Here is a 13,262-nt window from a genome sequence, read left to right on the forward strand (position 1 = left end):
ATACCGGGACTGCGAGACAATTCATTCGGTAGTAGGAGAGCGAGATTGCAGCAAGGCACGTCCCCTACGGAGACTGGAGGAACGTGGGAGCTCAGCCTGCTTTTCCCCTCTCCGAAATCCTGGCCGCCGAAGGAGGGACTCCCTTCACGTAGCGCCGGCTGCGTTGGCAGATTTTTCTCTTTGCGTGGTAAATAGGGAGAGGTGTGCAGGAGGGTTTGAATCGCCTCCAAGCTTTGTGCATCACGCTCCGTCGGCTGCTACGGTGAAACAAAAATACTAAAACTGTTTACCACTCCAGTGCCCCTCAAGTAGCTGATTTAATAGAGGCAGAGGCTTATTTAATAGAGATAAATACCTTGGGAGATCCTTTAAAAATTGTTCCTCAGCCGTTTCACTGTAATGTGAATCTGCGGTTGGCGGTTCGCTAATAGCGGAATGCTTCAGAACACGCATTAGAAAATGTCTACAATCTCTAACGTGTAAAAGGATTTTATTTTTTTATTTTTTTTTAGTCTGCTAAATCTCATTTTATTGAACCTTTTGGCTTTATCTCTTCCTGCGTCTGCTGTTTTTAAGCTCTCCCCCTTATGTAGGTCACACTTCCACATTTTATGCTTGAGCCGCTGTCTTGAAGCAGTATCTCTTGTAAAATGGAAAAAAAAAAACAAAACCCACAACACAACCCATAGGATCTCTATAGAAATAGGACTTCATTTTTGCTATAGTGGTGGTAGTAATTTCCCCTTGGTTAACCCCAGTTTGGTGGGGTATCGCTTGGTTACTGCTCAGCTTTCAGCTTTTTAGAGTTCTGCTATGTGATAGGATTGTTCCTCTGCGAGTACTCTAAGCTAATTTTAAGATAAAATTGTTGCATCCCGTGTCAGGAAGGCAAAAAATGGGCAGCTCACCCTGGACTCGAACACAGAGGAGCTTCTCAGCTTATGGACGTCTTCAGAAAAACTGCAGTGCCGCTTAGTTTTAAATCTCCTGAGCTTTTAAGAGAGGAAAAAAAGCTCTACGGACTCCTTGGTCCGGGTAGGAGAGCGCTTCCCAATGAGCTTTGGAGTTATGACACACTTTGAATTTATGAAGAAACACCTTTTTTTTGTTTGTTTTGAAAAAAAAAAAGTTGTTTTTTTAAAAAATAGTTGATTTAATTTCTGTTTAGTGGTGATTTTGGCTTAACTGTGGTTGATTTGAATATAAAAGGTTGTCCTTGAACCTTTGCCCTTCCTGCAGGTCTGACAGCCTTTCTCTCGCTGAAGAAATACTCGCCCGGTGTTAGAGCTTAAGACCTGGCGTGAAGCCACGCGGTGTGTAGTAAGTCTGATGCAGCTTCAGGTGTTTCAGAAGAGGTTTTTCAATATTAATCACTTCATTAGTGCGGAGAGGATCTTGTAGGCACGTGGTGCGAGAAGGAAGATGGCCAAATTACGCCTGGAGAGGTTGAGGCTCCTGTCAAGCGGAAGCTCCCAGGCTGGGGATTTCTCAGTTCCCAGCTTTCCCGCTCTTTGGAAACACAGCTGTGTTCTTCCAGTTTTTACATTTTTATTCCCTGATCAACCTTAATTTTGCAAGTGAATAGTATCCCCCCGTGGCTAAAGAGCCGTTTAGATGTGGTGTTGGGGGATATGGTGTAGGGGAGAACTTTGTAGAGTAGGGTATGGTTGGACTCGATGATCCCAAGGGTCTCTTCCAACCTTGACAATGCTATGATTCTCTGAATATCTTCTTTTGCTGCAAAGCCCTCTACGTCTTTGGGCTGTGTTTTATGTCCAGTTTCTCGTTCCGGCACGGTTCAGCCTCTGCCACCCGTCCGCCCCCAGCAGTTGGAGTTGCCGTGTGTCTGCTTCTGCTGGTCTAACTCTGCTTCTTCGTGCTTGGAGCTGCAATTGTTTCCTTTTTTGCGTGTGTTGAAAAGACAGGAGTTCATTAAAAATAAAAGAGCTGCTCAAAGCCGGTGTTCTTAACAGCATAATAATGTTGTCTTGATGTACCAAGCGGCCGTTACTCTTGTACAATGCCCTTTCGGAGTCCGACGCTGGAGTCGAAGCGTGGGAGGAGTGGGAGGAAGCAGCGTTCACACGCTCGCGTGAGCTCAGCTAGATCCAGACGCGGTTTCCGATGTCTGCCGGCTCCGTGCCTCTGTTCCCCAGCAAACTTGACTTTTCACCAGTAGGTTGTGCGTGTGTGTATACTGGGTCAGCCCAGAGGTTCGCATCGCTCTTTGTGATCTGATAGCAAATGCTTTGTGAAGACTGTAAGAAACGGGGTAAGTGTAGACTGAGCCTTCCACGGTCGTACTCCTGCAGCATTTTGGTGCTTAGGGGCTGCTTCGAGCTGTTGCGTTCGTACCCACCGACAGACCTACTCTCTGCAAATTTGTTAGTGAGTTCCACGGTGTAACAGAGTTCTGTGAAAGCGGGTTTTTAAACCTGCAGCGTAAGAATTTCGGTGGCCACCTTTAATTCTGTATTTGAGGAAATAAAGGCTACTTATTTGCTTTTCCCGTACCTCTGATGATCTTAGACACGTAACAAGCTGTCATCCCTTCCGCCATACAGACTTTCTCCCAAGTACCCTGATGGGCATTAATTACACACCTCAGTCTCTACGCTGAGTCCCCTATTCAGCATTATTTTGAGTCTACTGGAAGGCTTCAGACTGAGCCTGTCAGTGCGGCGAGGCAGATGCTCAAATTCCCTCCTTGCCTATGAAGAAAAACCAGCCTGCAGTGCTCTTCTGTTCTGGGCTCTAAGGAATAGGCTGTATTTGCGAAAGCAGCCACTGAAGATACGAGCTGCGCTTGGAGGACTTCTGGCACAGGTAAACGGAGCAGAAGAATATACGTTTTTCCTGGAAAGTAACTACTTGGAGTTGAAGTCATCAGAACATTTCTTAAGTGAAGAGAAGAGGATATCAGTTACTGAAGTGGCCCTTTTCTGCATAGATGGAGATTGCTGGTGATACAGGATTTATTTTCATCTTGTTTGGTTTTGGGTTTTTTTTTAAGAAATATTTCACCCAGAACTTCCAGCAACTGCGATTCAAGCTGCTGTGACTGTAGTGCCGCAGGTCATCATGTAATGTTGGGTAGAATGTTGTAACGTTCATCACGTAACGTTGTCAGAAGTTCCCGCATCTGTCTCCTGAAAATCGGGGAAAATCCCGACTCCTGGAGCTCGACCAGCTGCCCCTGTGCAGCTGCGTCCAACGACAGGCTGTGCTTCTGAGCCGATCTGTCCGCGCCGAGTTCGTACATACCCCAGAGTGGTTTCTGCCTTGAAGGCTGGAGAGGAGCTGCTTGCTTCTTGGCTGCCCGCTGCGCTCGTGGTTGAAGCTCCAAGCTGACCTTTCCTAGAGCTCGGCGCTGGCACCGAACTGATTACAGAGAGTCTGCAAACGGTCTGGTTTGGGTCAGTTTGCAAACCCAACAGCGTGTTGTCTCTCAACCCACTTCTAATATCGATAGCTCACCACATCTTTAAGTCTCAGCCTGTGCGGGGCTGTTGCTTTCGGTGACAGCGTTCTCATGTTGCCTGCCGTGCCCTTTCTGCCCGCTCCTCATCTCGGAGTGAGCTGGACCAAAACAGATGCACACGAGATGCCAGCGGCAGTAAAATTCATGCCGCGTCTGCTTAAATCTTCGGTTATCTGCGTTTTATCCCTTGATACGCTTGAGGGCAGGGCTGCCATTCGGGAGGGCTGAGGCAGGCTGGAGGAACGGGCTGGCAGAAGCCTTGTGAAATTCCATCAAGGACAAATGCCAAGTCCCGTACCTGGGAGGACTAACCCCGCGCAGCAGCTTTGCGGAAAGGACCCTGTGGGTCCTGGTGGGCAGCAAGTTGAGCGTGAGCCGACGGAGACCAGCAGCGTCCCAGGCTGTACGAACAGGAGCACAGAGAGCACATTGAGGGATGTGATTATCTGCTCAGCAGTTGTTAGACCACATTTGGAAGACTGGGTCCCCCAGTACAAGAAAGACATGGATAAGCTGGAGTGAGGCCACCAGAGACGGTCCAAGGGCCTGAGCGCTTTCTCCATGGAGAGGCTGAGGGAACTGAGCTGCTTCAGCCTGGAGAGGACAAGGCTTTGGAGGCACCTACCGGCAGCCCTACAACAGGGATAGGACAAGGGGTAATGGTTTTAAACTGAAAGAGGGGAGATTTAGATGAGGTATTAGGAAGAACTTCTTGGCTGTGAAGGTGGTGAGCCCCTGGGGCAGGTTGCCCCGAGAAGCTGTGGCTGCCCCATCCCTGGAGGTGTTGAAGGCCAGGTTGGACGGGGCTTGGAGCAACCTGGGCTGGTGGGAGGTGTTCCTGCCCAGGGCAGGGGGTTGAAATTAGTCGGTCTTTAAGGTCCCTTCCCACCCAAACCCATCTGTGATTCTATGATACTTAGAGGAGGTCATCAAGAAGACAGGGACGGGCTTTTCAGTGGTGCGTGGTGGGAGTAAGAGAGACATAAGCCAGAGTATGGGAGGTTTTGACTGGATATAAGGAGGTCAAGCACTGAAACAGGTTGCGTAGAGAGGTGATGCTGTCTCCATTTCTGGCGCTTTCAGAGATCAGTCAGGTCTTGACAAAGCCCTGAGCAACCTGGTCTGACCTCAGAGCTGACCCTGCTTTGAGTGGAGGTTGGACCAGAGACCTCCCAAGGTCCCTTCCAACCCGAGTTATACTGCGACAGAGACAACACTTCTGTCTTTTTGCAGCCCGCTTGCTGCTGAGGAGGGGAAGGCGAATGGGCCACGCTGAGGAACGTGAAGCTCAACTTGCCTGCCAAAGGGCAACCAGACACTGGAGCTCTTGTTGTGCATGGGGCTTGGTCACCTTGAGTTACCCGCAAAGGCATGCCATGTAATTTTAGGAAATGTCCCACCTTTTCTTTCTTTACGTTGTTGACTGGAGGCGTAAGGATTCCAAGAGGCTTCTTCAAAACCACCTGTTCACCATCACCGAAGCAGAAAATATTTTGTTAATAGTGAGGCCAAAGGAGGGGATTAAAGGCTCAAATGTACACAGCTTTTCTGGTTGGCTGATGATGATGCTCTTTAATATATATGGTGATAGGAATGCCACGATGTGCGCTGCAGGCCACTGATCAGTGATGGAGTGTATCCAGGCATATATTTTCAGAGTTCTTTTCCTTTGTAAATGTTTGAGAAATCTGGTGGTTTCCGTAGAGCTTTGTATCTGCTGCTTGTAGGTCTCCTAGTCTTGCTCCTGTCATCACGCAGGGTCATACTGGCACATGACTTGCTTTCATGACCAAGAGCTCCAATATTAGGTTTTCATGGTCTGATCCTTCAGAGTCCCTGTGCATTTAAGGTGGCTCAGCACCTCTACCACTCATCTCCAGGGCTGGATGAAGCCACTGGGCTGTGGTGTGTTGGATTCTTCTGTGCTGGGACTGTCAGCGGCTCTGGTTTCAGAAGCGAGTACTCCCTTACACCCTCAGCCTGCCTTGCCTTGTTGCAAGGATAGCCTGGCTGTCTCCAAGAGCGGATTATTGATGTAAAGTGCCATGGAACTGCAGGCAGAGACCCGCAACCAAGGGCCAGACAAGCTACCAGGTGCTTTAGATATCCAAGATGAGCATCTTCTGGAGGGCCACGGCTGAGCAGGGCAGACTTGGGTGGTTAGCGAAGGCACCAAACATCAGGGAAGTGGAGCGAGTTCATCCGTTTGTATTGTGTATTTTCTTTTTTTTAACTGTTGTTCGGTAGTTGGTCCTTCATGGTTGGAGCTCTCTTCTGTGGTCCCTCTAGCTTTTTGCAGAAGGGCAGTGACGGAGAAGGGTTTGGGATGGCTGGTGGACTTCACCTCTGTGAGAGCGTGAGACGTGGCCCTCAGGCAGAGGTGTCTACGGGCATTAGGTAGTGACGGTTCCCAAAGAGCGGGATTTGCTGGTGATCACAGGGTTGTTTTACAGTGCAGATCATTATTCTTCTACATCATTCATTCCCAAGCATTCGGGCGTGTTTCCTCTTTGAGCTCTCTCTGCCGCTGCTTTGTCTCCTGTCCGCTGTGGCTGTGCGGACTTGCTGGTGGCCCTGTGTGGTCCTACCTGTCGCCAGAGGATGACTGCAAAGGGTTGTAACCCCCTGTTTCAGGCAGTAGCTTGTGAGCTGGTGCAATTTCCTTACATCCGAGATAATAGAATGGTTTAGGTTGGAAAGGACCTTGAAGATCATCGAGTTCCAACCTCCCTGCCATAGACAGGGACACCTCTCACCAGCCCAGGTTGCCCAAGGCCACCTCCAGCCTGGCCTTGAACACCTCCAGGGATGGGGCCTCACCAACCTCTCTGGGCAACCTCTTCCAGTGCCTCACCACCCTCAAAGTGAAAGACTTCTTCCTAATGTTTAATCTAAACCTGCCCTCTTCCAGTTTGAAGCCATTCCCCCTCGTCCTGTCACTCCATGCCCCAGTAAAAAGTCCCTCCCCAGCTCTCCTGGAGCCCCTTTAGGGACTGGAAGGCGGCAATAAGGTCTCCCCGGAGCCTTCTCTTCTCCAGGCTGAACAGCCCCAACTCTCTCAGCCTCTCCTCATGGGAGAGGTGCTCCAGCCCTCGGATCATCCTCGTGGCTCTCCTCTGGACACGCTCCAGCAGGTCCACGTCCTCCTTATGTTGGGGACTCCAGAGCTGGATGCAGTATTCTAGGTGGGGTCTCACCAGAGTGAGATAAAGTATTACTCTTGTTCCGAAGCTGAGCTTAAGTAAGAATGAGTAGTGTTTGTGCCGAAGTATTGACTCGGTCCCAAATCCAGAGCTCCCACTTGCTTGGCTTTAACCGCCGGTGTGGTTGTGCTGCTTTTTATGTATGTTCAGAGCCTTTTTTGTGTTGGGAGAGTTCTGTCCTCACGCTTTATTTCACATAATTGCCTGGGGTTTGGGGTGGAATGAGCTCTGCTGAAGGAAGCCTTTACAATCCGTGCCTAATAGCTGCTTTGCTAACTGAAATACTGTACCTTCATCTAAGTGTGTAAAAGTAAATGTAATTGGATTATGCAAAATAATCTCCTCAAATGAGGTTTTAAAGCATCAATCAGCAAGTTGTAGATGTCCGAAGCTGCATGATTGTAACAGTTCCTTTATACAGCCGAAACGTAAAGTTCTCCTATAGAGCTGATAAACGAGGAAGACTTCTTGGAACCCTCCCTCACATCAGAATAGGGGGTTTTACAGTCGAAATTTTTTTACAGTCCAATCTTTAGCTGTATGATTTCAGTTCTCCCATTAAATTCATCCATTAGGCTTTGTGGTTGCTTTTTTTCATCAAGTGCTCTTACTTTGATGCCTTGCGATTTTAGTGCAGTGTGTTTCCCGTGCCTTCATTTCCATTGCTATCAAACGCCTTTTTTAGTTGGGGTTCACTTAAAACATTGGGGTTTGACTGCGAGCGTTACCTTCCGCTTGCCTCTTGTGCTGATGGTTTTGAGAGATAAGTGCTCCGTGGTTCTTCCTGAAGGGAGCGTGTTGACGTGGGAGGGATGAAAAGGCATTTCCTTTGGTGTTTGGAGCATTTGCGGTGTTGGCTCTCCTTCACGAGACTCTTTTCTCACTGCTCAGAGAACAGCCAGGCTCTGTTTTCCTCTTCCAATCGCTTCCGTATGTCACACGAGTCTCACGATCCTGTCTTTTCACTGCTCTTGCAGGTCAGATGCCGGGGCCCGGTTCGATGATACCTGGACAGCCCATGCCAGGCCGGATGATGCCAAGTGTGTCGGCCAACATCCATCCAGCCGGCGGTGGTCCCCCCCCGCCTGGCATGTCACCGATGTCAGGAAATCTAATTGGACCTCGTGTTCCTCTAGCAGCTCCAAATGGCATGTGTAAGTGGATCTCCAGCAGAAAACGTTTTGAATACACCTGGTGGGGCTTTTCTCTCGCTTGCCTTGTCGCTGGAAAAGTCATTGTAGTTGAAATCCCTTTGTCTGCTGCAGGAATAATAGGATCCGTGCACGTTGGCGGCCAAAGACTGGTGCCAGAGGTGTGCTTGAAGCTTTAAGTGCTCATCTCCCCTCTAGGCATCCAAACGTACTCCATTGTCCTTTATTTTATTTATAACATCTCTTATTTTATTTATAATGACACTAAGGCTCTGTGGTCATCATCAAAAACCTCTCTTGACTTAGTCTGGAAGAATTACACGGTAGAAGTTCAGGAATTAACGTATAGCGATCTCATTAAATGATGGAGATCAGAATATAATTCAGTTCAACAATACGTTACTGGAAACTTAGCACTCTGAAATTAAAAAGAGGAAGTCCTAATTAAGAAGAAGCAAAAGGTATATTGGGAATGTTCCTTAGGTGGTATATATACACCTCTGAAAATGAAGCTGATTTATGCCAGCCAAAAAAAAAAGCAGCTGAAGTCAGTAGCCGCTGTGTGGGTGTTACTTGAATGAGAGTGAGAACGTGGCTGAACCCAGAGAGCAGAAGGAGAGCTGGCGTGGCTGGTGCAGGATGCTCCGTCATGAATTCCTCAATAAATTGGTCTCTGTTAGTTGCAGCCTGGGACAAACTGCTGGTCCGCTTCAGCGCAGCGGTCTTAACCCCAGAAATGTTATTCAGCATAACTGTCATCATGGGCAGGAGTTGTGATCGCTCGTGGTACCTCTCCCAAGAAATAACTGGGAGAAGCCGTCCCATTTTGGCTTCAGCCGAAGGGAGTTGCTGAGGAGTACTGACTCATTGGTGTCATAAGCATGAAAAACTCCATTCTGATGCTATTTTTATTCAGACATTCGCTCCTTATTCTTCTGGTGCTCTCACTTTCCTTAGTTTTCCTTCCCTTTTTTCTAAGCCGCCACCACTGGGAATATCTTATGTCAGGTTGTATTCCTGCTTGCTCTCTTCCCTTATCTTAATTTCTTTTTTTTTTTTTTTTTTTTTTTCTCCCCGCGGAAACAAGTCAGTCATGTTCCATTAACATCTCCTCCCTGTGCATGAAAGCTGGCCTTTTGTATCCTTCGTTTCTTTCCTCCTACTTGCTGCATCTGTGGATTCCTCTACTTTAACCTACATACACTGCTCGGAGCTTAAGTGCAGGCTCTGTTTATATAAAGTGTATTGTTCCATCTATTTTAAATAGAAAAGAGCCGTAATCTAAAGGCTTGAGCGCTGCGCTGGGAGATGAGAAATGCTAATTCCAGCTCTGAAAGTTGCTTGACGTGAACTTTGCCAGCTACTGAGCTGCATGCCTGTCATCTTTTCTGTAAAAACAGGGAATTTTTTTTTTGCTCTTTCACGGAGTCCACGCGGTGCTTAGCGGTTGAAAAGCACGATAAAACGTGCAGTGGAGCTTCACGTGAAGCTTAAAAGATGGAGAAGCCGCAGCCGTGGCCATTTCTGGCGCCAGTCCTTGCTGCTTTCCCCTCGGACAACCGCGTCTCCCGTAGCTTGTAGACATCTGGGTGTTTGCGTCGGGTTCCTTTCCCGCGTTCAGCCCCTCCTGCTGTCCTGCTCACTGTTTCTCTGTTGGTTTTTTGTAGATCCCCCTCCTGTGCAGCCGCCTCCGCCAGCGGAAGGGGTGACCCCACCTCCGGCAGGAGCTCCCCCGGCCTCAGCCGCTCCCTAAGCAGTCGAGGAAGAAGGAACTTCTACAGCAACATAGTGGTGACCAAAAATGAATTCCTCAGTTACCTTCTGTTCCCGGTCGTGTATGTGTGCATATACATACACGTATACAAGCACATACACGCAGCGTCTTTTCCCCCCTTTCCCCGCCGCTCGTAGCCTGGCAGTACGTGGCATTCCTTTGGGAAAGCTTTAAATCAAAGATGCCGGTAGTGCCTCCGTGTTGCTGGTGGGAAGTCCTTTACTCTTTGGTCTGCTTACCTTTCAGAGGGCGCTCGACTTCTGGTTTCTTTCATCTTGGTGCTTTGAGCTTTGGGTTCTCCTGGGAAGGGTAAAAAAAATAAAATAAATAATAAATAATCAAGCTTTTAAGGTGGAGGCATTAACCGAGCTTTAGGAGGTAGCGCGTGCCCACCCGACCTGTGATTTAACGTTTCGGGTTCTCCAGGTAGATCAAAGCATCAAGATCAGATGCCAAACCAGTGTTTTGAGCAGAGAAGGAAAATGAGGGCGTGCTGTACGTGCAGAAAGGCCAGCCGTGGTCAGTGCAGATAGCTGATCATTAGGGACAGTAGCCGAGTCCTGGGGCTGCCTCGCTAACTTATTAAAGAAAATATTGATCCGGTGCGAACGAAGCCGGGAGTGAATCAATTGGAATAAAACCACTCAATGGTAGGAGTTTTCTTGCTCCAGTTTTTACCTTTCTTTTGCCTTTGAAGGTGGTAGGTGAACCTTCCCTCTGAGTAGTTTGGTACAGTAGCCAACTGAGGAATAAAACCATGATTTTTAGTCCCTCTTTTTGGAACGTATACTTTTTACTTTTTAAAATGAACAAAACAAAACAAAACAAAAAAAAAAGTAGATAGCGAAGAAGTGCTAGCGTACGGGATTGGGTTGGGGTGGCTGGGGTGCGAATGCCAGAACTACCTCCTGCGGACAGCCGGGGTGGGCAGAGTCAGCGACCGTGGTACGCATCTTCGGGACAACCCACGCATCGCCTTCCGCTCGCTGACCTTCCGTGCTCTGTGGGGTTGCGGGTAAGGGAACGCCTTCAGCCGGCAAATCTAGGAGCGCTCGTTGAGTGAGACCCACCAGCGCAGTGCTGCAGACCTCCAGACTGCCAAAAGTGCTTGTCTGCTCTTTGGTAGTGACTGCAAAAAAATCCTTTGCCAGCTGTGGTTTGGGTTCTCTGCCTTCTTCCCGGCGTAAGAGGGTTTGACGGGGTTTCCTTGCCAAAGGTCTGAAGACTGCTCGCTGATTTAAAGGGTGGCTTTCAGCGACCGAGCGCAAGGTGGTGGTCTAAGGCTTGACCGGAGAGAGATCTCCCAAACAATCTGAAACCCTCAGAACCAGTTACACCATTAAAAAAAAAAAAAAAAAAATTAAAAAAAAAAAAGATTTGCTTTGACGAGCACTCAGGTGATTGACTCATCGATGTTAACGGTTGAACTTCCCGGGTCCTGAGAGCGCGTGAGTGTGGAGTAACCGTTGTTTCTGGGCTTCCCGCACACCCGCTGCGTGCTCAGACAATGCTCTGCAGCCTTGTTACTTCCAGCGCGTAGGAACGATGCTTTCCACCGTCGAGCTCTGAGAATCCACAGTGCCTAGCAGAGAACGGTCAGGGCCTGCCTGCCTCCCACCTCCTACAAAGGAAATTCATCCCCACCGTTCCCTTTCCCTCCGGGGTCTTTGGGGTGAGCATGGGATTTTCTGGTTCAGACCGTAGTCCAGTTTAGAATAACCTCAGGTTGTTTTTAGCGTGATCAACTTCACATATAAAGGATCCAGGTGGAGACTATTTTTTACTGTACTAGTGATGATCCTACAGAGTACCTGAATTCTTGACACTGTTGTGTATCTGTATAAATAAGACATGTGCTGACTTTTTCATCTGATCCTATGTATAGGGCCGGTTTTATTCCTGCAACACAGCCACCCAATTTTGTGAAATAAAGAAAAAAAAAATGTGGTTTTTGTACAAAGCTTGTGCCACTTTGTTTGGAGTCTCCTTTCCTTCCCTGCGTGTCGTGGATGAGCCGAGATTGATTAACACGCTAGGGGTCTACGGGCTGCATCGTAACTACAATGGAGTTAATACAGAGCCTGAGCTCGTTACTCGGCAAGGTGGGAGACCCCAAAGGTAAACGCAGGTAAGCGAAGGCCCTTCACAATGCGCTCCGTGGTCCCCCGCTTTGGAAAATGGCATTTCAGATTTTAAGAGCTTAATGAACGCGAACGAAGTAAGACGGCGTTCGAGGCCTAATAGGATTATTTCTGTTTGATTCCTGCTTTCCCGCTGTCTCGCTGCGCCCACTTGGACGGTTGCTCGGGCTCGCGGCCCCGGTTGAATCGCGCACTTGAAAGAAGTGCTCTGAAGTGGCAGGTTTTAATAGAGGAGGACTGGGCACGCCGACCTAGCAGGGTCCCACCGTTCCTCTATTCCCGTACCAGCTTCGCTGTTAATTGTTTAATTCAGATGACTCTTCAGATCTTTTGTCCTCTCCCGCAGGGCTCCGGAGGCCGCCGGGATAGTTTGCCTTTTTGATTAAACTGAAACCGGGAATCCAATCTGGATTATATTCTAAATAAGCTTCTGCTCCTTCTCCAAGTAAGAGCCTTTTCCTCCGAAGAAGCGTCCTCACGGCGCTTTTGCCCCTGCACCCTACAAGTGTTATGCCCGCAGTCCCGAATTCCCAGAAGCAGAAGAAGGAAAAGCACAGGGGTGGAGATGTTCCCCCAAGTCCAGGACACCCCATCCCTGGTTGCGGATTCATTCTTCGCTGGCGTGGGAGGTCCCTTGGGCTGGGGTCTCCTGCTGGATGCTCCCTTGGTGGGCTCCATAGTGCTCCTGCGGCGTAGGGCCGGGTAGGAAAGGTAAGGAGCTCTTTGTGCCTTTGCACTCCAGATGTCTTGGAGTGTCCAGAGAGACTTGTCCCTTGCGATTACGCGCTTCTCATCCTGCGGCACGGTCAGCGATTGCCATTTTTGCTCGTCTTGTCTTGAAGACCCTTTGTCCAAGGAACGCAAAGAATGCGGTAGATCACAGTGTCAATTCTTGAACAGTTTTTTTTTTTTATTATGGGCCTTTAAATCTTTGCAGTCGCAGAAGGTGATCTAATTGATGATCTGATTCAACCTGATGTAGTTGAAGATGTCCTTCCTCATGGCAGGGGGTTGGACTAGATGGCTTTCAAAGGTCCCTTCCAACCTGAACTGTTCTATGATTCTGAGATGGCTGAGGCTGTTGTCGTGACAGTAATTGAGAGTGCAGTTGAGTGGAGTTCTGGGTGCGGGTTGGGACAGCGCTTTTGATGTATGGATCCCCCACAGCCCGTGCTAGTGATGGGGTGGGAGCCAGTGCCGAAGGACCGGGGTCGCTCAGGCTGATGGGGCACGGAGTGGTGTGTAGTTGGAGAACGACTCCATCCCTGTTCACAGCTGCAAGGGTGGGAGTGCAGGAAGCTTGAAGGCAAGTGGAGGATGGGACTCTAAACTGTAGCTCTTCTAAACTGGCTCAGTGTCCACTCCAAAACCGCAGTGGGGTCTTCTGAGACGAAGATGTCAGTCGTACCATATCACAGAACGGTTTAGGTGGGAAGGGACCATAAAGACCATCTAGTTCCACCCCCCTGCCCTGGGCAGGGACACCTCCCCCCAGCCCAGGTTGCTCCAAGC

General features: G+C 49.0%; 1 protein-coding gene across 1 annotated transcript in view; it reads left to right on the forward strand.

Moving 5' to 3' along the window:
- SMARCC1 (SWI/SNF related, matrix associated, actin dependent regulator of chromatin, subfamily c, member 1) overlaps positions 1–9,588 on the forward strand; it is a 91,064-nt gene extending 81,476 nt beyond the window's left edge. Inside the window, exons 26-27 of the mRNA XM_009885686.1 lie at positions 7,662–7,838; positions 9,503–9,588. Coding sequence (XP_009883988.1) covers positions 7,662–7,838; positions 9,503–9,588 — 263 coding nt within the window. The remainder of the gene's footprint in view (positions 1–7,661; positions 7,839–9,502) is intronic.
- The last annotated feature ends 3,674 nt before the right edge of the window (positions 9,589–13,262 follow it).

Source organism: Charadrius vociferus, unplaced genomic scaffold, assembly GCF_000708025.1.
Source record: "Charadrius vociferus isolate BGI_N301 unplaced genomic scaffold, ASM70802v2 scaffold825, whole genome shotgun sequence".
NCBI classification, from domain to species: domain Eukaryota; kingdom Metazoa; phylum Chordata; class Aves; order Charadriiformes; family Charadriidae; genus Charadrius; species Charadrius vociferus.